A 26,582-nucleotide genomic window follows, 5' to 3' on the forward strand; every position below is an offset into this window, starting at 1 on the left:
AACAAGTAATTAGCATGATTATTGGTAGAGTAGAGTATAAGCCGGACTACTTCGAACCTTTATGTTTGGTTGAGCGACGGCTAAATTTAAAAGAAAGAAACACGAAAGTAATTCAATATAGGTAATTTTATGCAATTGGGACAAGCTAACTTTGCAAGTCTCAAGCATTTTGAGCTATCATTTCGAGGTGCGAGCTATATTACCAAAATGAATAGAAAGCAAAGACGAAGTGTCAAAAACTCAAAATAGGTAGGGGCTATATATCTTTTCTTTCTTTATGATCGTTCGAGATTTTGACTAAGAGAAATTTCATAGTATCATTACTAGAATACACGTTAAGTTAGTTCGGAAAAGGTATGTATTTAGCATTATTTACGATGGCGTGTGTCGTGTGAGCATAACTCGAACTATATATTACAAATAAAATGAAATATAGATAATAACTCTAAATCTAATTTTGTCAACACCTGCGAATCCATTCCGTATAAATATGTATATTTATGTTTTATGTATATACAGAGGGCATGAAAGAAACAATCTTCTATTACCCCCTCTCTATCTATTGTTGTATATGATGACGTGCTGGATATGAATTGTAGTTGAGTTGTTACAAAGAATGGAAAGAAAGTGACAAATTTGCACAAACGTTATCCAACGTGACACTCAAGCTGTTATAGTGCTCAATTTTCCAATAGCGGCAAATTCTTGAGGTCACCAATGTATTATGTTATTCAAGAACATATGTATACGACATCGATCGGTTTAAATAGGATATATATACAGATATTTTGGTAACTTCCTATCACATAACGAAAAGAAAAAGTGAACTATGAGAATCGAACCTACATTTATTGTGAGAAAACTTCCACAAATACCATGAAAATTTAAGTTTATACTAAACTAAAATTATTAGTTAGAGTGGATTATGTTGATGAGTTGTTCTTGGAGAGGAATTAGGTTTGCAAGACCAGCCTTGAAGGCGTAAAAGCCGATAGAAGACAACTCCTGCAACAGCTCCTATAATTGGGGCTACAATATAAATCCACAAGTTATCAAACTTCCATGCAACAATTGCTGGTCCCAAAGACCTGGCAGGGTTCATCGATCCTCCTGAAATAGGGCTGCAATCACAATTAAACAAATAAAATATAAGATGCTTTTCTCGAATAAATAATTAGAATTACTATCTTATATATATGAGTTTAGGTGCAACATATGTTACAACTTCATTCTGTATATAAGTTAGAATCAAAATAGTGACCGTCACTGCACCCATTGCACACAATGTGGATTTGATGTGCCTGTCCACCCTAACTCGAAAAAATTGAAGAATAATGACATGCAATGAAAATTACCCCGAAATTAGGACAGCCAGTCCTATGGCCACTCCAACAACAAATCCAGACAATGGTCCTGTCTACAAAAAATAAAATATTTAATTAATACGTATACGTTACAAAAAAAAAAAATCCAAAAATATTAGAGGGAATTATTGCTATTAGTGTTATCTTACAGACTGAGGATCATTTGTCAGTGATGCAGTTAGGAAGAGAACAATGAAGGTTGCCAAAAGCTCCACTAAAAATGCTGAAGTGCAACCATGGAGAGGTCTTGTTGTCACAAATTCTGCTTTTAATCCATACACCAATTTTCCTGTATATGTAGCCAGTATAGAACCTCCCACTTGTGCCACTACATAAAGTGGAACCTAAACAAAAACAGTTCTAATAATCTTAGAGAATAAGAATTGAACTAACATTCAATTAAGATTCCTTGTTTTAGAATAGCATTCAATTCTCTCTTTTTTCTCCTCTATTTGGCGTGTCCTTTTCCTTCATTTACCCCGATCTTTTCATATACAATAATCTTCTTATATCCAGAATCCATGACTCGCCTAATTCAGACTTGCATATTGCAAAGCTCATAAAAGGGAAACATTTCCTATCATCATGGAGTTTCCAATTGCCAAATTCGAACCCGACAGTAAATTTGTGGGATTTTCTCATTTTTGGCCAGTTGGCCAAAATTAATTACCGACGCTAGTCAAAATATACAAAACATATACATTGGTTATGTATACCGAGGTCTATCAGAAACTACGTCTCTTCCTGCACAAGGCAGGGGTAAGGTCTGCGCACACACTACCCTCTCTAGACTTCACTTATGGGAATACACTGGGCATGTTGTATAACATTGATTATGCATATAATGTGTATGTTATATGTATATACACATAATATACAGAATTAATACACATTTTTTGGCTATTATTTTTTACGGCGGCCTGAAAAGGTAAGTATCCCTAGAAACAATTTCATTACTCTCACCAAACATAGGAAGAAAAATTATTTCCTCTCCATTTTTTCTTTTAGTTTTCAAATAGATCATTATAATGAAGAATGTAAAAAAACTTTGAGTTACAAACCTTGGACCATGGAAAATGACCAACAGCTGCAAATGCTAAAGTGACAGCAGGATTAATGTGAGCCCCAGAAATGGGGCCTATAGAGAAGACTACAACAACTACTGTTAGTGCTGCTGTGGCTGCATATTCCATAAGCCCCACCTTCACTCCCATTATTTCCATGCTTGCCATCATCCCACATATACAAAACATTAGCAAAAATGTCCCCAATGCCTCCGCAAAAACCTGCAACAACATTAAAAAAAAAAAAAAAAATATTGAGTTTTTCCTTTGATTATATTTGCTAGTTTCATTCTATAAATAGCATATATTTATATGGACAAAGTTCAAGTCTGAGACAATGTACGTGTACCCTCTGCTTATATGTTAAGATCTACGGGAGTAGTACCAAAAAAAATAAAAGTAGGAATTAGCGACAACCAACTTTTGTCGTCACTAAACAATAAAAAGCCGTAGCTAATCCAATTTAACTATGAATTATCAATATATCTTGTTTGTTAGGGGCTATTTAACGGTAGATTAGCGATGCATTTCATAGCTAATTCCAGTTTCTTTGTTTTTTTTTTTTTTTGGTAACTGTATATGGTTAAATGAAGTGACAAGTAATTAACAATCGCTAACCATACGAAGGAGGGTCGGATTAATTCCTAGTGGTGAGTTGCAAAAGTTTCTCTTCTTCAACAACTCTCCATTGCTTGATGTTGAATGGGATGTTGTCTCTTGATCATATGTAGATTGTTCGCTCGTTGATGCATCAGCTGGAAATTCGACGGATGAACGATTTTCAAAAGAAGGCAATTTCATGATCATTCAACTAATAATCTCCCTTCATATGTTGCAGTAAAGGATGTTTAATTTAAAGGTTTCACGAATCGTTTTTAAAGTTACCAAATGCACAAAACCAAGGTAAAGATGATGCAAAAGAGAGACTTTTTTTTTGTTATTCATTTGTTATTTATTGAAACTTCTTTGTATAGTTTTATAATCCAAGTGTAACAAGGTGGAAGTTCAACAGAAAATCGACACACATTTCTTGTGTCACTCCCAAAGTATGGAAAAGGTTGTTCATGCATTTTAGCGTGTCCATGATTTCATTTAAGTTAGTGTTTGACTTGTTATGAGATTACACGTTCGTTCAAACTCTTCACCTCTCAAGATTTCCCTACTAGATTATGTATCAAGAGAAAATATTCATATAAAAAAATTAACTAAATATCTAATCAATCAAAATAAACAAACAGACCATAGGCTTAGTGCACTGAGTTACCTCTCTTGTACCTGCTCATGTTTTTCGTTTCCCCTATCTTTAAATTAAGTATGCCATCTTCAGCACTGCTCATGCCCCATGCTATTCGATCCATTTAAATTGATTCAATTAAGGGCTGCAATTAGTATGGATACGACTCGTGTGTTAACATAAAAATGGAGTTTTAAGCAATATCCAAGTGGAAGTGAGTAAAATAAAAAAGAGGGAGATAAATTGACTTTTTCAAGAATTTATATATTATCAATAATCAAACACGTCGTCGTATACAACTGACTTTTGATATATAGTGGAGTAATGAAAGATTATTGATAAGTATAATAAAATAGATAACTTTTGGAGCAGTCCAAAATAGAAAAGATAAAATACTTGAGCACAGAGGGAGTAACCAATTATGGGGGGAAAACAGAGGCGAGTGTGTGAGAGTCCGGAGCCAAAATGGCTTATTTTTGCAGTCATTAGATCAAAATAGGCTGCCTTTTTTTTTTTATACCACAATGGGTATTTCGTTGGTTATCCAACGAAATACCCACACAAGGCACTGTTCATAGCCAGATTTTTTTGTTGCATTTCGCTACAAGTGTAGCGAAATGCAACAAATATATATATATATACTCACGAAATGCAACAATTTTTTTTTTTTTTGCATTTCGTGAATAAAAAAACGAAATAAGAAATTATATATATATATATATATATATATATATATATATATATATATATATATATATATATATATATATATATATATATATACATTTTGCATTTCGTTGGTATATCTGCAAAATAGTAAAAAAAAAAATTGTATTTCGTTTATTAAAAAACGAAATATGAAAATAACTTTTTTTTGTATTTTTGTATTTCGTTTATATAAAAAAATAGGAAAATAATTTTATTTTCATTTCGTTTATATAAAAACGAAATAGGAATACATATATATATATATATACATATATATATATATATATATATATATATATATTTCATATACCAATGAAATAGGATAAATATATATATATGTTTTTTGTATTTCATTTATATAAAAACGAAATAGGAAAATAATTATTTTTTTTCGTTTATATACCAATGAAATAGGAATAAATACATATACATATATATATATATATATATATATATATATATATATATATATATATATATTTGCATTTCGTTGGTATATCAACGAAATAGTATATTTTTTCTTTTTTGTATTTCGTTTATTAGTCAACTTTATATGTCAAGAAAATTAGTCAGCTTTATTTTCAAAAATTGAAACCGCAGAAGTAAAATTGACATTCACAGCTACATTACCCCAAGATTTTTACGTTGAAATCTATTGCGTATCATCATCTTATACATAAATAAAACTGAAAATTTCACGCCAATTTGGGGGAAAATTGAAATTGAATGGGATAAAATGTGTTTTTTTAAAAATCGGCTCGGCCAAACCGCCTTGCGGTAGTTTGTCCGCATAGATCTCGAAAAAAGACGCAAGTTCAAAAAAAAAAACGCGTAAAACGGACGTCCGAGCGCAAAGTTATGACCATCTAAAGTTTGACGACTTTACAACTAGTTTTCTCCCTATATTTTTTAGAATTATATTTATATTCAAAATAAAGTTATGTCTTGACTTTACAACTATTTGTTTTTTTGTTTATTAAAAAACGAAATAAGAATTTTTTTTTATTTCGTTCATCTAAAAACGAAATATGAAAATAATTTTTTTTGTATTTTTGTATTTTGTTTATATAAAAAAATAGGAAAATAATTTTATATATAAAAACAAAATAGGAATACATATACCAATGAAATAGGATAAATATATATATATATATATATATATATATATATATATATATATATATATATATATATATCGAAATGCAACAAAAAAATCTGGCTATGAACAGTGCCTTGTGTGGGTATTTCGTTGGATAACGAACGAAATATCCATTGTGGTATAAAAAAAAAAAGGCAGCCTATTTTGGTCTAATGGCTGCAAAAATAAGCCATTTTGGCTCCGGACTCGAGTGTGTGATATGAATTTTCACCAAGCGTCCTTTTTAAGGATCCACGTTTAACTTCTAGCCATGTTTAGAAATATTTAGTAAATATAGATTTCTGTTAGAACTTCTCTTTCTCCCCTTTCTCCTTCCTCGTCCTCCATCTTCTTTATATGTGCCGTAAAAAATAGAAAATCCTTTGCAGTTTCTGTGATTGGTTTGATTGAAGAAACTTGAAGAATAATAGTATTGATTATATGAGCTTGATTATTGAAGAACACAAAGTGAGTCTATTAATTTTTTAAAATTTGCGTTTAATCAAACATTGAAAAATATTTGAATTGATATTAGAAGGTTGGATGTCAAATTTGAAGCCATTTAGATAATCTTTGAAGCAAAATTATCTTGCTGAAATTTATGTACAAGTCCAAAAAATCCTCGTTTGGCATAAAATTTGTACCAAATGGTGACAACTTTTTTTTCCTGCAGTCCTGACAATTCGCAAGGACTTGGCAAAATAAGTATTACCCATCCATTAGAGACTCCCGATGACCTGCCAGGACATGTGAACAATTTGTTCCAAGTTAGATCACCATTTGTTCTAAAGTCATGCTGATCACCAGATTATTGCCGGACAAGTCTTTGCATATCCATAAAAAACTCATGTGATTTGTAAGCAATTTGTTTCAATGTTACATATAAATTTATTTTAAAGTCGTGGTGATCCATTAGGAGTTGTGGCAAGGCAAGTCTTTGCCATTATCCGCCAAGATTGCGGCAAGTATTGACCCGCTATATCCAAATTTTAACCCTAAGCTATTGTTGATAAACTTATCTAAATGGAGTCAAAACCTAAATAATGGCACAAAAGTTACCCTTTTTTTCTTGTGGGCACAAAAGTTACCTATCTGTGCAAATCGTTATGACCAATTTATGGCCCGGTCCATACGTTATGTCTCCTCTTCTTTTATTCATATTTTTTGTGTGGATTGTCCTCAAAAGCACTGGTCTTTAATTTTTGCCCCTCAAATTTGAAATCTTTAGTTTTTGTCCTTTGCTTAAAAACCCATGGGTTCCGGGTTCGAACCTGGCTTAAACAAAAATAAAAACAAAAATTCGCAAGGCAGAGGTTCAACAAACTATGTCTGATGGCTTGTAAAACTATGCCTGCAGGTAAAGTTTTGCATTCAAAATTCTACCTGAAGCCTAACTTTGCTACAAAACTCTGCCTTGCGAAGTCGAGGTTTGAACCCCAAACCTCATTAGGCGAAGGACAAAAATTAAAGACTACCAATTTACGACAAAAATTAAAGACTACCAATTTGCTGCACAAAAATTAAAGACCACCCCAAAATAAGGACATTCGTACGAATGACCCTCTTTTATTTTGACGCTTTGAGCCCACTATATTGGGCTATTAGGCCAACTAAGTGGTTTTAATGGCATTTTGTCGTTATGAATGCAAGAACAAAAGCAAAAGTATACAAAGGAAGATTCTACTCTTGTTCTTGTATACCTTTTTTTTCTTCTTTCTAATATAACCTAGCGATTGGCGAATAAAAGCATCAACCACAAAGTCATGAGAAGTTCTGTTGATAAGGATAATCAGATTAAGAGAACGGTTGTTTAATCGATTCTGAGTGAGACTATTCGCAATGGAGAACTGATACGAGATTTGACAGAACTTAATGCTTAGGTCGATTCTTATATATAGGTGTGAATTAAGGCATAAATAAATTTGAATATACATTTTTAGAACATATTCTCTTACAGAAGTTAAATTTGCCACTATCTTGTCAGGATGCAACCTCCTTGAATTCTTCATTTTCGCTTAGAGAAAATTCGATCAGCGCAATAACTTAGAAACTAACTTTATGTTTTTTAATTTAATTATCTTTTCTACTCCCTCCGTCTCAATTTATATGAGGGGGCTCGGAGTATGGAGGTCAAAATAGTTAATATTTGACTCAATCCCAAACAAAGATTCTTTAAGTATTTTATAATAAAATTTACATATTTGAAAACTACATAAAAAATACTATTAATCCGCATAATTAATTAGTAATTCACAATATATGAAAAGAATTTGAGAAAATCGTAGTCAAAGAAAAAACTGTTTGACTCTCCAAATAGTAAAACCATCATATAAATTGGGATGGAGGGAGTATTTGATTTTCTAACTAATTATGAATTTATGCCGCATAGAGCTCATTTAAGGGAATATGGATAAAAACAGGTGCAGAGCATCCTTAGGTTATGAATACTACGTAGTATATATTAACATACAGAAAATCCATGTCGCGGACCCTAACAGTACGTATTTTCTGGCAACCTACACTGACTTCGCATCAAAAAATGACTATCATCTTCACCTGGTGCGCAATTTCATGCAGATGGCCATAATACTCTCTCTAAATATATGTCATGCATGTACTATTTATGTATTTGATCCCGTAGTTTCTAAGTGAAGCTTGGAAAAACTCAAAAAGTAGCCACATATGAGAAATTAAATTAATAAGCCACACACAAATAAATTCTGTGTAGAAAATGTAATTAGTAAAGGCTAAATTAAAATAAAATATGATTTTTACTGCGTTCAGTGACTATTTTATATATCTTGTATTCAGATGATTTTAATGGATTTGTTAAAATATTTGATATTTGGCTAAAAATAGAATTATTCGCATTTCAATATTTTATTTGGTTTCATCGTTAATCATAATGTTTTGAGTCTAATTGAGCTATTTGTGTATGTCTAGGAGACATCTGGATTAAAAGGACATGGGACGTGCACAACAATTAAGCGAGATGACAAAGTCGGGATGCACGACCCAAATCTGGCGCGCAATAGGACACCCAACAAGCCACTACCTATAAAGCGAACTATCTAAGCTAAAGCATGCACGCAATCAGAATTAGAATACTACTTGCTAAAGCTGAATCAAATAGATGTAAGTGCGGAAGCGTACCAAGACAACATATAAGTTAGGTAGCTTACCTGGGGGACCTAAACCGCCCCTAGCTCGGTTCCTAGAGGGTCGGTCCTTAGGGGCTGGGTTAGGGGGTTTGGTGGGCACTCCAATTTGTTTTATTTAATTTTTATTAAAAATTTGAATATTTAAACACATACAACTAAAAATTTTATTTAAAAAAACTCTTAAGGCTAAAATCCTTTGATTTTTATTAAAATAGACTTGAAATAGCTTCCAGAATATCCATGGTAACTCAGACGATTTGCTCCCCAAGAAAATCCTTCTAATCGCTATCTGTATGATATTTGGCACAAATATCTATATTTCACATCACTTTCCCTCTAATTTTTAGTACTTTAATTGCTTTCTTTATAGTGAAATAGTTGTATTCGAGCTTATGTTAGTATGTTTTTGTGTTTAGGTACAACGAGGTAGAATGAAGGAAATCCGAGCAATTTTGACTGAAATGGGAGCCTATCACGTGAACGAGATGACGAGAGGAGCGTGCAATACTTAGAGAGAAAAAATGGATCACTGAAGGCACTCACGCGTTCAGCCCGCATCGCGCAAGGGTCGCGCTCTCTGAACAAAGTTATGTAGGCTACAAATCACACTCACGCGATGGGCTCGCGTCGCATGGCCATCGCGAGTTCTCATCCAGTTTTCTTGATTTGATCGGGATTTGGTTTTAATTATCACAGACTTTACCCTAGATTATAAATATAGGTTTTTACATTGTAAACAACGGCTGTGACATATTCTTGAGCACAGTAAGCCGTCGTTCTTAGGTTTATGTCTTTTCTTCTTAATTTTAGTCACAAAACCCTATGATATTCATGAATTTTTGCTTCTCTTCGCGAATCATGAGTAGCTAAACTCTCTAATTCTAAGGTTGTGGCAAAGACATGATAGTTGGTTTGAGGATAATTTCTATCTATTGAATTGCCATCTTTAATTAAGAAAAAAAAAATTGTACGATAAAGTTAAAAAGAACGACCAGTAATGAAGACTTGTTGGATTTGTAGATTCAGTCAACTAACAATTCCTTAATCTATACAGATTTGCGTGTATGTCAATGATCATCCATTATAACCCCACGTTTAAGATCGATATACAGTTTCCAACACTTCGAAGTTTGCATAAAAGTGCCGCAAAAGAAAAAAATAATACAGCTTGAATGAAAACTAAGCAACCTTGTGTAATAAGTTTCAGATTCATCACATTGCAATTACAAAGATCGAAGTCAAGCTCTATATTAGCATAAATTAGATTAATATCAGTAAATTTAGTACATTATATTACCACTAAAGATTGGGGGTTTCGATTTAATGGACGGATCTTCATGCATGAAAGCAAAGTTGCAATTTTAAAATTATTAACATGGGATCTATGACTTCGTGGGAGAAAACGAAAACCATTATCCGATGAATGAATAGTTGTGAAAAGTCTTTTTCATAAGTTTTATGGTTAATTACAATGTCTTCTTACTTCAATTAACATAATTTGATGCATCATGTCCGAGCGAATTTCATATAGGATAACCTGATAGATTATTCTAATAATTTGAGATAGTAAAAAGTACTATCAATAAGTTATATTTTCCTTAGAATAATGGACTTTTTAAGTTTGGTTAAGTGCTAGCGAAACGGAGAACTAAATATGGCTCATAGTATAAATATATGGTCTAATTTTACCTTGAAAATGTAATTCTGTAGTAAATTCGAGCTCACTGCAATGATAGTTTTCACCCCATCCACTAAAATCCTGAATTTGTATCTGATTGTAAGCATAGTGTTCTATTGTTATTAGCAATTGCGACATGGTTTTACTCTTGGACACTGACCTCTCTGAAATTTTCTTCATATTCTATTGCATGTTGCATTGATAAACTAAATATTAATTACCTCTCTAAAAAAAAAAATTAACTTCTTAAATATACTCATGATTTTCAACTTTTGGCGTTGTCCTTAACCAAATAAAGTAATGATCTGATCATAATTACTGAGCAGGGATTCAAAGAAACTTTCCACTCCTATAAATCAGCATACTAACTCCTCAATTCTGCACAGTACTGTTTCTCATGCTTTCAGTAACAAACTAACAGTGGTTTCCAAAATAAATTCTCTATCCTTATTTCTTTGTTTGCTCCTCTTATTTTCCCTCTCCACAGCCAAAACACCTCCAAGACCTCGAGCTTTTCTTCTTCCAGTGACCAAAGATGCAGCCACTAAGCAATACGTCACTGTCATTCGCCAAAGAACTCCCCTTTTCCCGTAAAACTAACTATAGATCTTGGCCAAAGATCCATGTGGGTTGATTGTGAAAAGGGCTATGTTAGCTCATCTTATAAACCTGTTCCTTGTGGTTCTGTCCCTTGCGAACGTTCTTTTTCCGGTGCCTGTGTTGAATCATGTGTAGGTTCTCCTTCACCAGGGTGCAACAATAATACCTCTGCCTTTTTACCTGATAACCCTTTTATTAACACCGGCTCTGTTGGTGAATTTGCTGAAGATGTCGTCTCCCTTCAGTTGACGGATGGCTGCTCGAATACAGGTAAATTTGTATCAGCAAATGGAGTCGTTTTCGGTTGTGGCCCTACATTTCTGTTAAAGGGCTTAGCTAAAGGAGTTATAGGGATAGCTGGATTTGGAAATGGTTTCATTGGACTTCCTTCTCAAATTGCTGCTGCTTTCCATCTTGATCGAAAGTTTGCTATCTGCTTGAGTTCATCAACAACTTCTCCCAGAGTTATCCTCTTTGGTGATAGTCGTTATGTTTCTCTTCCTGGAGTAAATGTCTCCAGGACACTTGCTTATACGCCTCTTCTTAAGAACCCTGTTAGTACTGCGGGGTCTCATATTCAAGGGGAACCTTCGATGGAGTACTTCATTGGAGTGAAGTCCATCAAAATAAATGGCAATGTTGTGCCAATAAACACCAAATTGCTGACCATCAACAAGTATGGCATTGGAAGAACCAAAATCAGCACAGTTGATCCTTACACAAAAATGGAGACATCCATTTATAATGCATTTACAAAAGTATTCGTCAAATCACTAGCTAAGGTTCCAAGGGTTAGACCTGTGGATCCTTTCAAGGTGTGTTATAATAGAACAACTTTTGGAAGCACTCGTGTTGGTCCTGGTGTTTCACCTATTGAACTGATATTGGGAAATAAAAGCGCTACATTGAATTCTGTTTGGACTATCTGGGGTGCAAATTCCATGGTGGCTGTAAATAATGCAGTGCAATGTCTTGGTTTTGTAGATGGTGGACCTGAGCCAAAAACTTCTATAGTCATCGGAGCACCTCAAATTGAGGACAATCTCTTGCAATTTGACATTGCTAACAAAAGGTTGGGCTTTAGCCTTTAGTTCTTCGCTCTTGTTTGGTCGAACAACATGTGCCAACTTTAATTTTACATCCAAGGGGTAACGGTACCTGTTCACCAAAAATAACTAGTAGTAGCACTTTTTGGTGTAGACTTAATAAGTACTACTGCACCAGGAGTACATTTCTTTTCTTTTTTACAAAGAAAGGAGCTGTCTAATAAATAAATATTTTCGATATCTTTTGGTTATTCATATTTTCTAAAGGTCACGCTGACATGCATGGCCAAACGTCTTCAATCTTGAATATGTTTACTTGGACGATGACGGATTACAACTCACTCTATACATAATTTTTTCTTTCTATGATGAGAATATTAAAGATATTGGTTTTGTAAACCAATAAGCTAGTAATTGTATTTTGTTAGACATTCTAAGTTCTTGATATGCTTTACTTGAGCCGAGGGTCTATTGGAAACAGCTTCTACCTTTAGAAGGTAGGGGTAGGGTTGCATACACACTACCTTCCCCATATCCCACTTGTGCGACTACACTGAGTATGTTGTTGTTAGACATTCTAAGTTCTAACCAAAGTAGCTCCAATTGGACGCATTTAACAGTCGGATAAGGAGCTCGCTCACTTGAGTGTGACATTAATCATATCTTAGAACTTAGAAAGAGTATATGAAAATTAAAGACAGACAACATAGAGGCGCCTACGAGAATGACTATCATGATGATGTGGTCCAACTACGGGTATGTTCGGTATGGAGGAAAATGTTTTCCTAGAAAATAAGTGAATTTCCACTTATTTTCTCATGTTCGTTTGGATAGTGGAAAACAAGTGAATTTCTTAGTTATTTTCTCATGTTCGTTTGATTGATAGAAAATGTTTTCTCGAAAATACTCATCCAAGCCTCACCAACTCCAACTCCAACCCAATCCCATACCCCCACCCACACCCCACTCCCACCCACCCACCTATGCCCCCACACCCCCCCCCCCCCTCCTTCCAAAAAAAAAAAATTCTTTTGATTTTTTTGTTTTGTTTTTTGCACCCCCACTCCCAACCCTCACCAACTCCAACCCAACCCTATACCCCCACCCCCACACCCTTATGCCCCCCCTCTCTCAATTTTTTTATTTTTTTTGTTTTTTGCACCCCCACCCCCAACCACTCCCGTAACCCATAAACCACCCCTCCCCCCGCACCCTACCCCTCCCCCACCCACCCACCCCTCCCCCCACAACATTTTTTTTGAAGTTTTTAATTTTTTTCTAAATTGAAAAAAATATTTTTACCACCCACCCCCACCCCCAGACACCCCCTACCCCAAAAACAAATCCTTTCACCACCCACCTCCACCCCCCAATACCCCATCACCCCCTCCAAAAGTTTTAATTTTTAACTACGCAAACATTCAATTTTTATAATTGTCAACTTTTTTTAAAAAATTTTTGGGAGCTGGGGGTGGGGTGCAAAAAACCAAAACAAATGTCAAAACGTTTTTTTCAAGAAAAATATTTGGGGGGGGGGGGGGGGTAGGGGTGCGGGGTGGGGTGGGTTGGGGTGCAAAAAAACAAAACAAATGTCAAAACTTTTTTTTCAAAAAAATAAATTGGGGCGGGGGAGTAGGGTGAGGGGGTGGGGCGGGGTGGGGTGGGGGTTGGGGGTCTAAAAAACCAAAAAAAATGTCAAAACTCTTTTTTTTCAAAAAGTTTTTTTTGGGGGGGGGGGGGGGGAGGGTGCGGGGTGGGGTGGGGGTTGGGGGTGCACAAAGAAAATGTCAAAAAAAAAATTAAAAATATTAATTTTTTTTTGCGTTGGGGAGGGGGGGGTGGTAGGGGTGCTGGAGTGGGGGAGGGGTAGGGCTCGGGGTGGGGTGGGGTGCAAACAAAAAAATTCAAAACTTTTTTTTTTCAAAAATAATTTTTTTGTTGGGGGGGGGGGTTCGGTGGGGGTGCAAAAAACCAAAAATAATGTCAAAACCTTTTTTCCAAAAAAATAAATTATTTTTGGGCTGGGGTGGTGGGTGGGAGTGGGGTGGGCTGGGTTGGGGGTTGAGAGTGGTTGGGGTCTGGTGGTTGTTGGAATAAACTTGTGAACACTTTTTCCGTACTTTTATTAGGAAAGTCATTTTTCAAAATTTTTGACCAAACGAACATGAGAAAATTGGAGTTTTCCTCCGTACCGAACACACCCTACGTTTCCTTGATTATTCTTTGGAGAATGTGGATGCTGATGAAAATAAAAGCGAAGAGCTTGCTTAACAAAGGATCAAAAGTGTTTAGAATCCATTGGATCTACATTCTCCAGTAGCTTTTAAGATGTAAAGGGGTGTAAATGGTTCGGTTCTGCTGGTTATTTGAAGAAATTTGTTAGTATATACCAATTCTTTGGTTACTTAATTGTAGAGAACCAAAATTTGACTTTTTAAATATCGGTTTTTCTTCGATATTGGTATGATTCGGATAATTTTCAAAAAATTATTTGAAAAAAAAAAAAAAAAAAAAAACTTCACGTAAGAGCCACATTGTTATTGAAAGTGCTAGCTTCTCCTTTTTCCTGAATGGTACTGTTTTCCTCCATTTTTGCATTGTTTTCGACTCTGTTTTCCTCTGCTTTGTTCTGCTTATCAGCCCATCTGCACTGGATTAGAGAATGTCCCAAGACTTTGCAATGCTTGCAATATTTTGGTACCCCCCTCCCCTCATATTTCAAAATTTGCGCAAAACCTTAGTTGAGATTACAGTGTTTGGAGAGATTGTAATTTGTAGAGAGAGCGTTCTCTTTTGTTACCGTTAAAGTTAGTTGAGATTAAAATTGAGTTTTTCTTAGTGTAATCAAACAGGTACAGAATAATTAAGCTTATGGCTTCATCAATTCAAGCAGATGGCTACAAACTAATTAGATTGAAATGTACGCGTATGAGTATACTAGTTATACGAGATCCGTGCTAAGCTCGGACTCAAACTCTTATCAAAGTTTCTTAGTCGGTTAATTAAATAAATTTTAACCAAAAGATTATAGCAGAATTAGCAAATCCGAAAGGAAAACAAGTAACTCGACATTTTTTAACGTAATGTGATGTAAATTATGTAAAATAATTACAACTTGGTGAAAATTATAAATTGAAATATTGGTATTTTTCTGAATGTGTGAGCATGTGATAACTTTATTTACGGAAATAAATTCTTTTTTTCTTGCATTTATGCTTTAATTTCACTCGTGATATTTCATGTGGTAAGAGTTTATGCTAGTTAAATGTGATGATTTAAGCTTAGTAATTTAGACGAAATTAAGAAAGAAACTAACATTAAATGAATCTCAAGAATCAATTTTGCCTTCATATATAGTTTACGCTTAAAAATAATAATTATCAGCTAAATTTCAATTTATATTACATTTTGTAAGTTTTTAATTATCAAAATATCAATTTAAAATATTAAGTTGATCTAATTCAATTTAACTTCAAAGTTTAGTTAGATTGACTATTGTGAAACGAAAAGCGCCACATAAATTGAAACGACGGAGAATAATTAGTGAGATCTAATAAATGCTCCCGTTGGAAATGTAAATGTGGCTCCAAAGTTGCCTAAATTTTGCCAAAACTTATAATGACAAATAACGTAAAGGGCAATCTAATATCTTCTTCGGTCCATATTATATGGTGTTTTAGCTTGGACACACCCTTAAGAAATCACTTATATCCCTAAAAAGGAAGAAGTGTTTTCACTAAATACCCTTAATTAAATACAGTCAGACCTCTCTATAACAGCATCCGCATATAGCAACACCTCTCTATAACAGCCAATTCTTTTTTAAACCGATTTTTTATGTTATATTTTACTTCTCTATAACAACATTTCACTTATAACAGCAACAACCAACTTTATAACAATGCGCTCTTTGTAAAATTACCCCCATATAATAGCTATCCTTTTTTTTTTTTGGTAATATAATAATTAACCATCTTATAAAAATAGAATATCGATGATTACCAATAATAAGTGTAGAGATTTTGACAAAATATTTGATCATTTAATACAGTATTTATGAAAAATATCACATGTATATTCTTAATTGCATCATTAAAAAAATTTCCTTCGTTATACAAAGTGTGATTAAGCTTAGAATTTGGGAATTAAAAAAGAAAAATTAGATTTTGTGTATCTTTTTTGCCTATAACAGCGAAATATTATTTAAATGTTAATGTTGTTATAGGTGTATAACAGTCATTTTCTATAACAACCAAAAAATTTCAGACCCAACGATGTTATAGAGAGGTTTGACTGTAGTCTCAATTATATATGGATTCTTGGTTATGTTTTTATTCACGTTTACAAATAAGAGTAAATTTGAATAAAATCATAAATAGCTTCTTGATTACTTAAAAAATATTTTTTCGAACCAAATATAAAAACTAAAATTATCATAGAATATGAAGCGGAGGAAGTAAAGTGCAAAAAAGATTCATAAATAGTTACTAACATAAATTTTAAGGGTTCAACATCTTAAATTTTTAGCACTAAATCATTTTATTTCTAAAGTTATAAATTTATATCTACTATTTATTGTAAATTTGGAATTCAATTGAACCCCAAGTTATATTGCTCCATCCGTCTTAAAAAAATAACTAATTACAGATGTCCACAGAGGAATGGACTCAGGAGTGCAAAATTATTTAGCAATAACCACGTGTGTAGCACAATCACCATATGAAGTTGTTATTATAGTACATATATCACGTCACCAGCAAATATTGGACTAAGTGCCCAGGTATTGTTACCACAAAGGACTTGAGAGTGCTTTGATTTTTGTACTAACACTCTATAATAAATGAAATAATAAAGAACAAAAACTGGGGCCAATTTGAAAGAGGATGCCTTCTGGTTGGATGAGCCTTAGTTGAATTTCAACTAAGGACGGCAAAAACTTTTGATTGCCCCTTATTACATATAGTAATATTTTCATATAATACTAGGATTATTCTACAACGTTACTGCATTTTACATTTATGCATAAAACCATGAAGCCAATTTGAAAGAGGATGCCTTCTGGTTGGATGAGCCTTAGTTGAATTTCAATTAAGGACGGCAAAAACTTTTGATTGCCCCTTATTACATATAGTAATATTTTCATATAATACTAGGATTATTCTACAACGTTACTGCATTTTACATTTATGCATAAAACCATGAAGTCAATAGCTTTTGGTGCACTGTAATCAGCTTGTAATCCCGAAGTCTCCACATGAAGCTTAGAGGAGACTAAGAATTAGTAATTAAGTAGCTCCAATTGGGATCTTTTTGAAAACAATATTCATAAAATTAATTAATCAAAAAGAGAGTAACATTAGAAAGGACAAATTAGTCCGATTATTAATATTATATTGATTAAAACAATTTAAAAAAAAAAAAAAGGAAAAGTAATATTACAAAGATCAAAGCTCTCTTATTTAACCTTTTGATAAGCTCAAGATGCTACTGTTTTTGATTCCTAGTGGGTTATTTGGTTGCCTGGATGGAATAGATAATGATATTTCATTGGGTTAGCTATCCCACCTTCTATATGATATTGGTTAATTCTACCATGGTAGTACGAAATGGTTCCCGTGACTAATTAATACTCATAAGTCATAACCAAACGCGAGATAAAATGCAGGATTCTTTTATTCCAGGATTGTTATCCCTTATCCCACCCATCAAACGACACGTGCATAGAAACAACTTAAGAACAGAAAAAAGAAAAACAGAAAAAATGACAATGTACAAGAGTTCATCATCTGCCTTAATTAGTAAAAATACTTTTTCTTTAAATCTTAGAGGCATAATCGTACTTAGCACATGATGTTTTTTGGAGCTTGAGTGAGGAGCTGAAACCTATTTTGTTTCGTGGAAGGTCAAATAACAACAAGTTCTCTTCCAATTGATGACCTCCTATCACAATCGATGGTCCCCAAGTTTGGTCCCTTCCAACAAACGCTAAACACACAACGTCCTTGCTAACTTGTACCACTGAATTTGGCCCATAAATCCTCCAATATGCAATCGGTTTGTGCAAGACAAATCTATTATAGGAACATCTGGTCCAACGTTTGTGCATCCAATATTTTTGGAACTAAAGCAAGCTCCAAATCTTTTCATAGGAGGCTCTATGATTGTCAAGTTCTTCGGAATCGCCTTTAGGAAAGCAGTTTTAACAGCATCGTAAATGCTAGTGTGCAAAATTGTGAAAGGTATCGTTGTGCTGATTTGGGTTCCACCAACTCCATTTTTCTTAGTAATATACAGCAATGTTTTATTTAGTGGAACGTTTTGCCCCGCGATCCGAATGGACGAAACTTGGACAAAGTACTCGGAAGTTTTCAGTAAGTCCCTGGGATTTGTGATTAGTTTGGTATAGACAAGATTCTTGGAGATATCAATCATAGGATAGTAAACATAATATGGACTAGAACCAATGAAGACAACTCCACTAGATCTTGTAGATGAGCTCAAGCAAATACCAAACTTCCTGGTGAATCTTGAGTCTAATAAAGCAAGTTGATTAGGCAAGGAAATTGTACTATCGTGTCCAAAACCTGCAAATCCTGTTGTTGAGACATAATATAATTAATAAATGCCACACTCTGGCTTAAACTTTTAGATGAGGATCAGAGCAGGTAAGAGTTTTTCAACTCAAATATCACCACCCAAAAAGCAAAATAATATTCCACGTGTGTGACCTGTATCAGGCCAATACGTGGATGTATTGATACATGATATATATGCTCTGTCTAACCATATAAGCTTTTAGATGAGACAGTCTCACTTAATATAATTCAATACCTGTGACTCCTTTGCCGAGGCGTCTCATTATATAAGACTCAACACAAGTGAAAATAAATCTTGGCTGAGAGATCAGGATGATTGGCGCTACACCAATGGCCAATACATCCTCAGCGAGTTCTGCACCGTATGTGCAATGATTAATAATGGGATTTCCAACTAGAGTATGACAAGTATTGTTGTTGCATCCAGGCTGTGGTCGAGGTTTGGAGCAGTAGTCTCCACAAGCATCAGAATCAACCTGTTGGGATCGAAATAACAGAGCGACACACAAAAGCTAGTAATTGCAAACTTTGAACGACGATAAATCAAAAACAAAGAAAACTATATTTAAAATATGCATAAAAATTACTAAGAAAAGGATAGATATGGAAGAGTCCACAGGCATCAGAATCAACCTTGGCAAAAGAACATTGTGTGGAATTGCAGCGGTTTGTAAGTTGAGCTGTCATAACCTCTTTCACAGTCCACCAATAAGCTTCGGCCACCAAGGTCGACGGTGAAGTTGACTGGGACTAACGGAGTTCTCTGCACTTTTACCGTAATATATTGTAGGGTTGATGGGTCTTTGGTGACTGGAAGGGTTAGTGTTGAAGGTAGTACAATAGCTGAGCATAGAGAAATATTGAGTAGAAGAAATAAGAGGAAGAAAGTGTAGTTGGAAGATGAAGGAGGTTTGAATGTCAACATGCTAGAGAAAGAGAGAAAAATGCTATAATGAGAATGCTAGGTATTCTAAAGATGCAAATTTATAACCGGTTTAATTTGCTGCTTCCCCGCCCCCCTCTTGTTTCTTTATTGATATATCTGAATATACGGAAAGGATGACCCAACTTGGTTTCGAAATTCTTTTCTTTTTTTAATTCTAAATGACCTTGGGAGTGAAACTCTATAATGGCTCCTCATTTCTTATATCACAACTTGACTTTAATTTGAATTTAATGGAGTCAGTGTGATCTAAACAAGAAGTATGGAGATTTCTGCACATGGCCAACATGACTAATTTGAATAGTAATTAGAGAAAACAGATGTAGGAGTATATAGTATACTGCATATTCGTGACTCGTGATGTTTACTTCTCATCTCAATTTGCAAACGTGAATTTATTAGCATCTTTATCATTTCATTATACAGGTTCATGTTGTTAAATTAACGTAAACCTACATATCGATGAAATTAGTTACTTTTGCAGAACAGTTATAATGTTGAATTTATGATTTAAATTTAGACGGGTTCAGTATCTATGTTCCCACCATGATTTTCATGGCGCACACTTTTGGAGAACAAGCGGTTATTTTATTCCTATATAAAGTCTTGCTGATGCTTTTGGGATCACCCCATAGCAAATAACGAGATATTCATTTCGAGTATCTTCAAGAGAGAAGGAATCAACAATAACGAAGACCTGTTTCAATCAAGTTATATTCATACAGTTTTTGAGTTGTAATAGTTAGATTCTTGTAGTCCTTAAGATTTACCTTTTACATTCTTAGAGAATTTGTATTAGGTGTTGATTTTGAGTTGTAAAGGACTTCTTAGATTGGGTCTTTAAAGAAGGTGCCAACAATTACTGAAAAATTGTTGAGGTGGGAATAGGCTCTATGTGTTAGGGTTTTTGCCCTAATTTTCTTACCATTATTGGTTTTACTTTTCCTAAAAGTAAAATAAAAAATCTTCCATATTTGGCTAACCACTTTTTTGGAGGAAAAGGTTTTGGACATTTGTATATTGAAAAATCTCTCTCATACAACACAACACATAGAATAACATTCACAATGTAGTCATTAAAGAGTCTCATTTAGGAGGATATTATTCTCTTATAGTTTTAATGTTTTCTTTACTTTTTCAATATGTAGGTCATTTGACCAAATCATATTATAATATGGTGCCTTTTTTAGTATATTTTCTTTGTTATCTGATTTATCGTCATTCAAGGTTTGCAATTATTAGCTTCCACATGACGCCCTGATTATTTTGACTCCAACACTATGGTGGACTTAGGTTTAGAAGAGTTATAACCTTAAAATTGTCGAGTTATAGTGGAGAGTTTGGGGAAATCCTATTGGAGATAGGTCGTGATTTTTGCCTCCCTTGAGCAAGGAGATTTCCCCGTAAAAATTCTTGTGTTAATTTATTATTTTGCAATTTATTTCTTGCATATAGTTGCTAAAGAACCTGATTCTTCAGTATATAGGTGGCAACATAAACTACCAATAGATAGCTCGAATCCTTTATTCTGGAATTTTGGAATTTGGGAAGGGTTGGTTAAGGAACAACGGATCTAGCCAATGGTAATAGAAGGCCGGACAGGGCTGTATGTGGGGGTAGCTTGGGCTTGAGGGAACTGAATTGATCTTGATGGAGGAATATAGTGGGATGGAAAGAGGGAACTTTGTGATAGGGTCCATCCCATTGGGTTGCAATTGGCATGTGAAAATTTGTTTGGATGATAAATAAACTTGGACAATAAGACAAAATTTGACGATGACAAATTTTGGATCTTTTTCTTGTTCTTCTTTTTACACTTGGAGGCCAAGTTTGGTCTCCTATAAATGGAGATCATTTCTTCCATTTGTAATCACACCAACAAAGAGATAAAAAAGAGTGAGCCATCACAGGCAGGGTTTAAGAAACATAGTATGTGAGGAAAATAGAGAGTGAGAGCGATATTGTAGTGAGGTGGGAAAATCAAAAGAGTGTTATTTCTTTTAAGTGTGTAGTGGTCTTTGGAGTATTTTACTCAGACCTACAAAATGTAAAATCCTTGTTATAGTGATATCTATTGCTCCTATTGACCCGTGGTTTTTCCCTTATTCAGAAGGGTTTCCATGTAAAAATCTTGGTGCCATTATCTCTCTTTTTACTCTTGTTGATTACCGTATCTCGGTGCTTCATTCTTATTTCGCTTTTAATACAGTGATTATTATTTCTGTGGCGGGTTTGTTCCCAACAGTTTGAGGCATATAAAGTGGAGCACTCGAAGACTGTAACTCCACTATTCTATTGACATTAGAAGTAGAATTTGACTGCTGCACATAATTCAATTATCAATACATGTTAGATCAAGACTATAACTGCTGCATTGTGTTGTTGAGTTGCTGTATGACAGGATGGTAGTATTACAGCTACAGAGGAAGCTCTGCCGAAATTTCCATAAGATCTCTGAGAGTTTAACATTCAAGGACGAATGTTTCTAAGGGGGGGGGGGGGAAATGTTACACCTTGAAATTTTCGCGTCGTTTGCGTTGTGAGTAAACTAACGTAAGCTCGGAGAGGTCATGGAACCCTTATAAGGTTAAGGAATACTCTTAACAAGTCTAAGTAAGTGTGTAAAGGTTCCGGGATCAAGCAAATCGAAGAAATTAAGTTTGTCAAAAATTTGGGAAAATGAGGCAGAATTTTGGACAAAAAATTTTGGTCCAACTTGAGAGAGGTATATCTCTTAGAATGTCACGACCCAAATAGCCGTGAGCGGCACCCACCCAAATCCCCTAGTGGGCGAACCATCTACTTAACTAACCATTCAAACCATTATCGAATTACTTAGCCAATTTTAAAGCATTCAAGGATATAACAATTATAGATATCTCCAAAAGTCTAGCCATGCCATAAATAAATAAAATCTGCTGAAGTCTAACTATTACAACCCCAAAATCCGAAAGTCATCGTACAAAGACTCTAACATAACTGTCTAAGAAAGAAACAATGTCTAATAATAACATAAATGTCAGAAATGAAATAGACATCTAAAATAGGAAAGATCTTCAGACGGCCTGGCATGGAGAATAGTTCACCCTCGAATCTGTCGGAATCTGGCCTCAGCTAAATATGAGGTCTTGTAGAAGTCTCTGGATTACAATCTGCACTCAAAAGAATGCAGCAAGGAAATATCAGTACAAACACTATGTACCGGTAGATATCATAGGCCGACTAAGATTAGTATCATGCATACAATTACAAAATCAATAAAATAGACAGATAGACACAACAGCACATAATCCCAAGAACTATCAACAGAAATCATCCAACACTGAAATATCAGCCAACACAAGGATAAGGTAAATCCACACAAATAGAAATCAATAAGAGTAACTCAACCCACAGAATTACCAAACATAATCGTAAATCACAAATTATCTCAACGTTGTCACATATCCGTACACACATGCTAAATGGTAGTGTTTGACCCATTAGCCATGACCTGCAGGGGACCCATGGTGTCCATGTACCCTCGCTCCGGAATCTTACCTCGGATCACGAGCCTTTAACTTAGGCCACATCCTCACCCCCTGTCAAATGTGACTTTTCATATTTATATATCTTTCTCATCATAATGTATTTCTGTTCCACAAACAAACAAGGAAATGGGAACAATTAATAAATCAATATCAGGGAACACAAGTTATCGTATCACAAGTTATATCAAGACTCACCAATCAATTCATCAATAATCATGGATATGGAAATACTCTAAGTCAATAAGAAGAGTATATATGAACTCCTGCTTTATCATTTCATATCAATTCATCATATAATTAATCAATCTATATTAAACTGTAGGAATTACAAACCACACTTTATGTCTGAAGCCCTAATCGTGCTTCTCCTATCAATTTCGTATCACATACAATCAACTAATCAAAGTCTAACTTAAGTAGACCGTAGCCTACCTCGAAGCAGAATTGGAACAATGCAATCACTTCGCGATAGCTTTCCCCTTTCGGAAAGTCTAGAAATATAGAGCTACATGAGTATTCAATCATCTACTCCAACAATACAACAATTTGGGCAAAAAGAACCCAACTACTTCTACCCTTTTCAAATGGGTGGACTATCACCAAACATGAATTCATCATAATGTCAACCCCAATAATCATATTCTATCCGTTCATCGGTTTTATAATCATTCTAACCCTTTTACAAGCAGTTTTTATATCAAAGTTATCATCATTATAGAACCTTAGGTCTCAATCAACAAGTTCCACCATTAATAGACAAGTTCTCATCCTAGAAAGCAATAATATATACTCCCAGATGATTAAGTAACCATAAAATCAACAACCCACTAATTAATCAAGGGTTTTAGCCCTTTCATTCACCATTAACGGACCTTAACTAGTCATGGATTCTAACATGATCATGGAATTAACAAAGTCAAGGATTGAGACATACCTTTCAAGCGCACTCTAGCCCTAGCCTTAATTTTTTGCCATAGCAGTTCTTGGAAACTGTTTTGGTGTTATGTGGGGAATGGGTTCGGAATAAAGAATATAATCACGGATGCTGCTTCCCATTGGCCGTTGCAGCGGTCACGTCCTCGCTGCAGCGATCTCGCTATAGCGGGAAGACTCCCACTATGGCGGACCTCATTAAAGTCCCGCCTCCCGCGATGGCGACCCCCTGACTGCTACGACAGACCGACCGCTGTAGCGGTCCATTTTGACCAGTAGCTCGGATTTTTACACCAGTTTTCATCCAAAAGTCCCAACACCAATCCAAGGCCCTACAAACTCAAGCAAAACATGCACAAACACATAAAATCACGCTACGGACTCACCAGCGGCCTCGGAATTCCCAATGGAGGTCTAGTTTTCTAAGTCACCCTTCCATAATGACCTGGCGGGTCATTACATAGAATATGAGGAGTTATGGAATGCATAACCTATGTAAATTGAAGTTTGGAGAGTTATCTTTCCAATGCAACTGAAGATAAAAAATTCGAGACGTACAGTGGAAGATACGGCCTGTACAAAATTGTCTGTGCAATTCGACGGTACCGTCGATGCTGCCATCAAATTTAGGCGGTGGAGACCTGTTTCTTGATTATAAATAAGAGTGGCATGACCTTGGGTTCATATATCACCAAAATCAGATCTTCTAGACCCTTCAAGCTCTCTCTCAACCATCCCTACTCATCCATAAACATCCCAAACTATTTTAAGGTAGGATCAAGCTTCAAATCTTCAATTAGTTCATGAAAAGTGATCATTCTTGCTTCTACTTGATGTTGTGGTGAATTTGGTCTTGAAGCAAGTTGTGTAAATTGAATTTCTACAATTATAAGGTGTGTTCTTCATCTTGACTTTGATATTAATTTGCTTTTGGAGGATATATTAATGGTTTAACGTAAAGGAAAACATGGCATAAAGGTCGTAGTTTGATATGTTGATGTTGTTGGCCCATGGATTGATTTTCGAATGAAGTTTCGAACGGATTTGTATATGTTTGTCATGTAGTATCTTGATTATGTTATTGTTGATGTTGTTATCGATGTTCGGGAGCTATTTTGGAATTGGTTTGGAGTAGATAATATGTCACGACCCATTTCGAGACCGTGCAGGCACCTACTTTTCCCACCTCGGTAGGCGAATCCTCTCATTCATTGACACATCAATTAAGCAACAAATTATTTAAAGCATTAGATAATTAGAAATACATCGGAACTCCATAATATATTCAATAAACTCAAGTGTTTATATGTTTACAACAATACGTGATTATAGACTTGATATAATTTCCCATGACCTGGTCTAGACTAGTACAAAAGCGACTAAGTAATTCCAGATCCCCACTACGTTCTAAGACTCAACCTCCATCCCGGAATGAAATGGGAGAAGGCCTTCCAGATAGGCACTGCGTATTTCCACATATGCTTTGATCAATCACCTGAAACAATCTACACCCCAAAGAGGGTGTAGCAAGTGCACTATCAGTACAAACCACGCGTACTGAGCAAGTATCATAGGCCGACAATGGTGAGTAACACATAACAGTAAAAGAATTCACAGATAAACATGATAACAACCCAATCAAGTCATACTTCTATCTACCACACACTGTATATCAATACCTTTAGCCATTAATTTCACTCTAATAATTCACCAGTCAATCTCACAACGATCTCGGAACTCACATATCATTAAATCGATCGTTTCAGTCTAGTAGTCAACTCATCTTTAAGATACCCGTTATCCTACATCACATAGAGACCAAACATATAATTAATCTTACGAACGGTCTATGGGATACCTCAACAAGTTCAATCAATGAATCCAGATTCAAGTACACGTCATTTCTAGAGTAAAGTATCTAATCTCAAATGTGCCAAGTCTGAATAAATCAATCTGAATCCAATCATCACAAGTAAACACCAAATCATCTCATACAAGCCATAATGTAATGCAATACAAGACGTATCAAGGCAATGCAATGCAAGATGTATGAGTGCAATGCCATGCGATGCAAATGAGGTGTACACATGTACTCAGGACGGAAATATCGACGTCTCGGTTGCACAACCCAGTGTGACTCGCGAAGTCTAAGTGCCACCCATCCTGGATTTTTGTCCAACAGACAGACGGGACCCTGGCTAATTGCTCACAGGGGGAGTCTCACCGGCACCACTCTAGGGGACCCGCAGATTCCATGCACTAACTATGATTTCGGAATAACATCGGAATCGGCCATGCAACTACGATGCCGGAACGGATCATCGGATATCGGCCATCTCACAATCACTCAAGTGAAAGAGTTTTATCAAATATCAGTTTCACGCAATCAACGATTCCAAAATTGATCATCGGACATCGGCCTTCTCACAATCACTCAAATAAAAGAGTTTATCAAATATCAGTTTCACTCAATCAACGATATCGGATCATCACCGGGTATCGGTCATGCATCATGAATGAATGAGAATGCGTGTATCAACATCAAGCTCAATATCACAAGTACCAACAATGGGGTACGCCAACAGCG

The 26,582-nt window shown here is 35.1% G+C and overlaps 1 protein-coding gene and 2 pseudogenes across 1 annotated transcript; 1 reads left to right on the plus strand and 2 right to left on the minus strand.

The window, feature by feature from the left end:
* Nucleotides 1-523: 523 nt before the first annotated feature.
* Nucleotides 524-3,362, minus strand: LOC132599839 (probable aquaporin NIP7-1). The gene is made up of 5 exons (XM_060313027.1): nucleotides 3,047-3,362; nucleotides 2,426-2,650; nucleotides 1,514-1,708; nucleotides 1,356-1,417; nucleotides 524-1,121 (listed from the first exon to the last, which is right to left on the minus strand). The coding sequence occupies exons 1-5, from the start codon at nucleotides 3,233-3,235 to the stop codon at nucleotides 914-916; spliced, it is 879 nt and encodes a 292-aa protein (XP_060169010.1). The 5' UTR covers nucleotides 3,236-3,362; the 3' UTR covers nucleotides 524-913.
* Nucleotides 3,363-10,323: 6,961 nt separating this feature from the next.
* LOC132644246 (probable aspartic proteinase GIP2) lies at nucleotides 10,324-12,099 on the plus strand (annotated as a pseudogene).
* A 5,109-nt stretch (nucleotides 12,100-17,208) lies between these two features.
* Nucleotides 17,209-19,514, minus strand: LOC132599840 (probable aspartic proteinase GIP2; annotated as a pseudogene).
* Between the last annotated feature and the right edge of the window lie 7,068 nt (nucleotides 19,515-26,582).

Source organism: Lycium barbarum, chromosome 6, assembly GCF_019175385.1.
Source record: "Lycium barbarum isolate Lr01 chromosome 6, ASM1917538v2, whole genome shotgun sequence".
Lineage (NCBI taxonomy): Eukaryota > Viridiplantae > Streptophyta > Magnoliopsida > Solanales > Solanaceae > Lycium > Lycium barbarum.

Coding starts and splice junctions, on each gene's coding strand:
- LOC132599839 (XM_060313027.1), bottom strand. CDS start 3,235: ATGATCATGAAATTGCCTTCTTTTGAAAATCGTTCATCCGTCGAATTT. Junction 2,651..3,046: donor ATCCGACCCTCCTTCGTATG/GTTAGCGATTGT, acceptor ATGTTGTTGCAG/GTTTTTGCGGAGGCATTGGG. Junction 1,418..1,513: donor TGACAAATGATCCTCAGTCT/GTAAGATAACAC, acceptor TATTTTTTGTAG/ACAGGACCATTGTCTGGATT.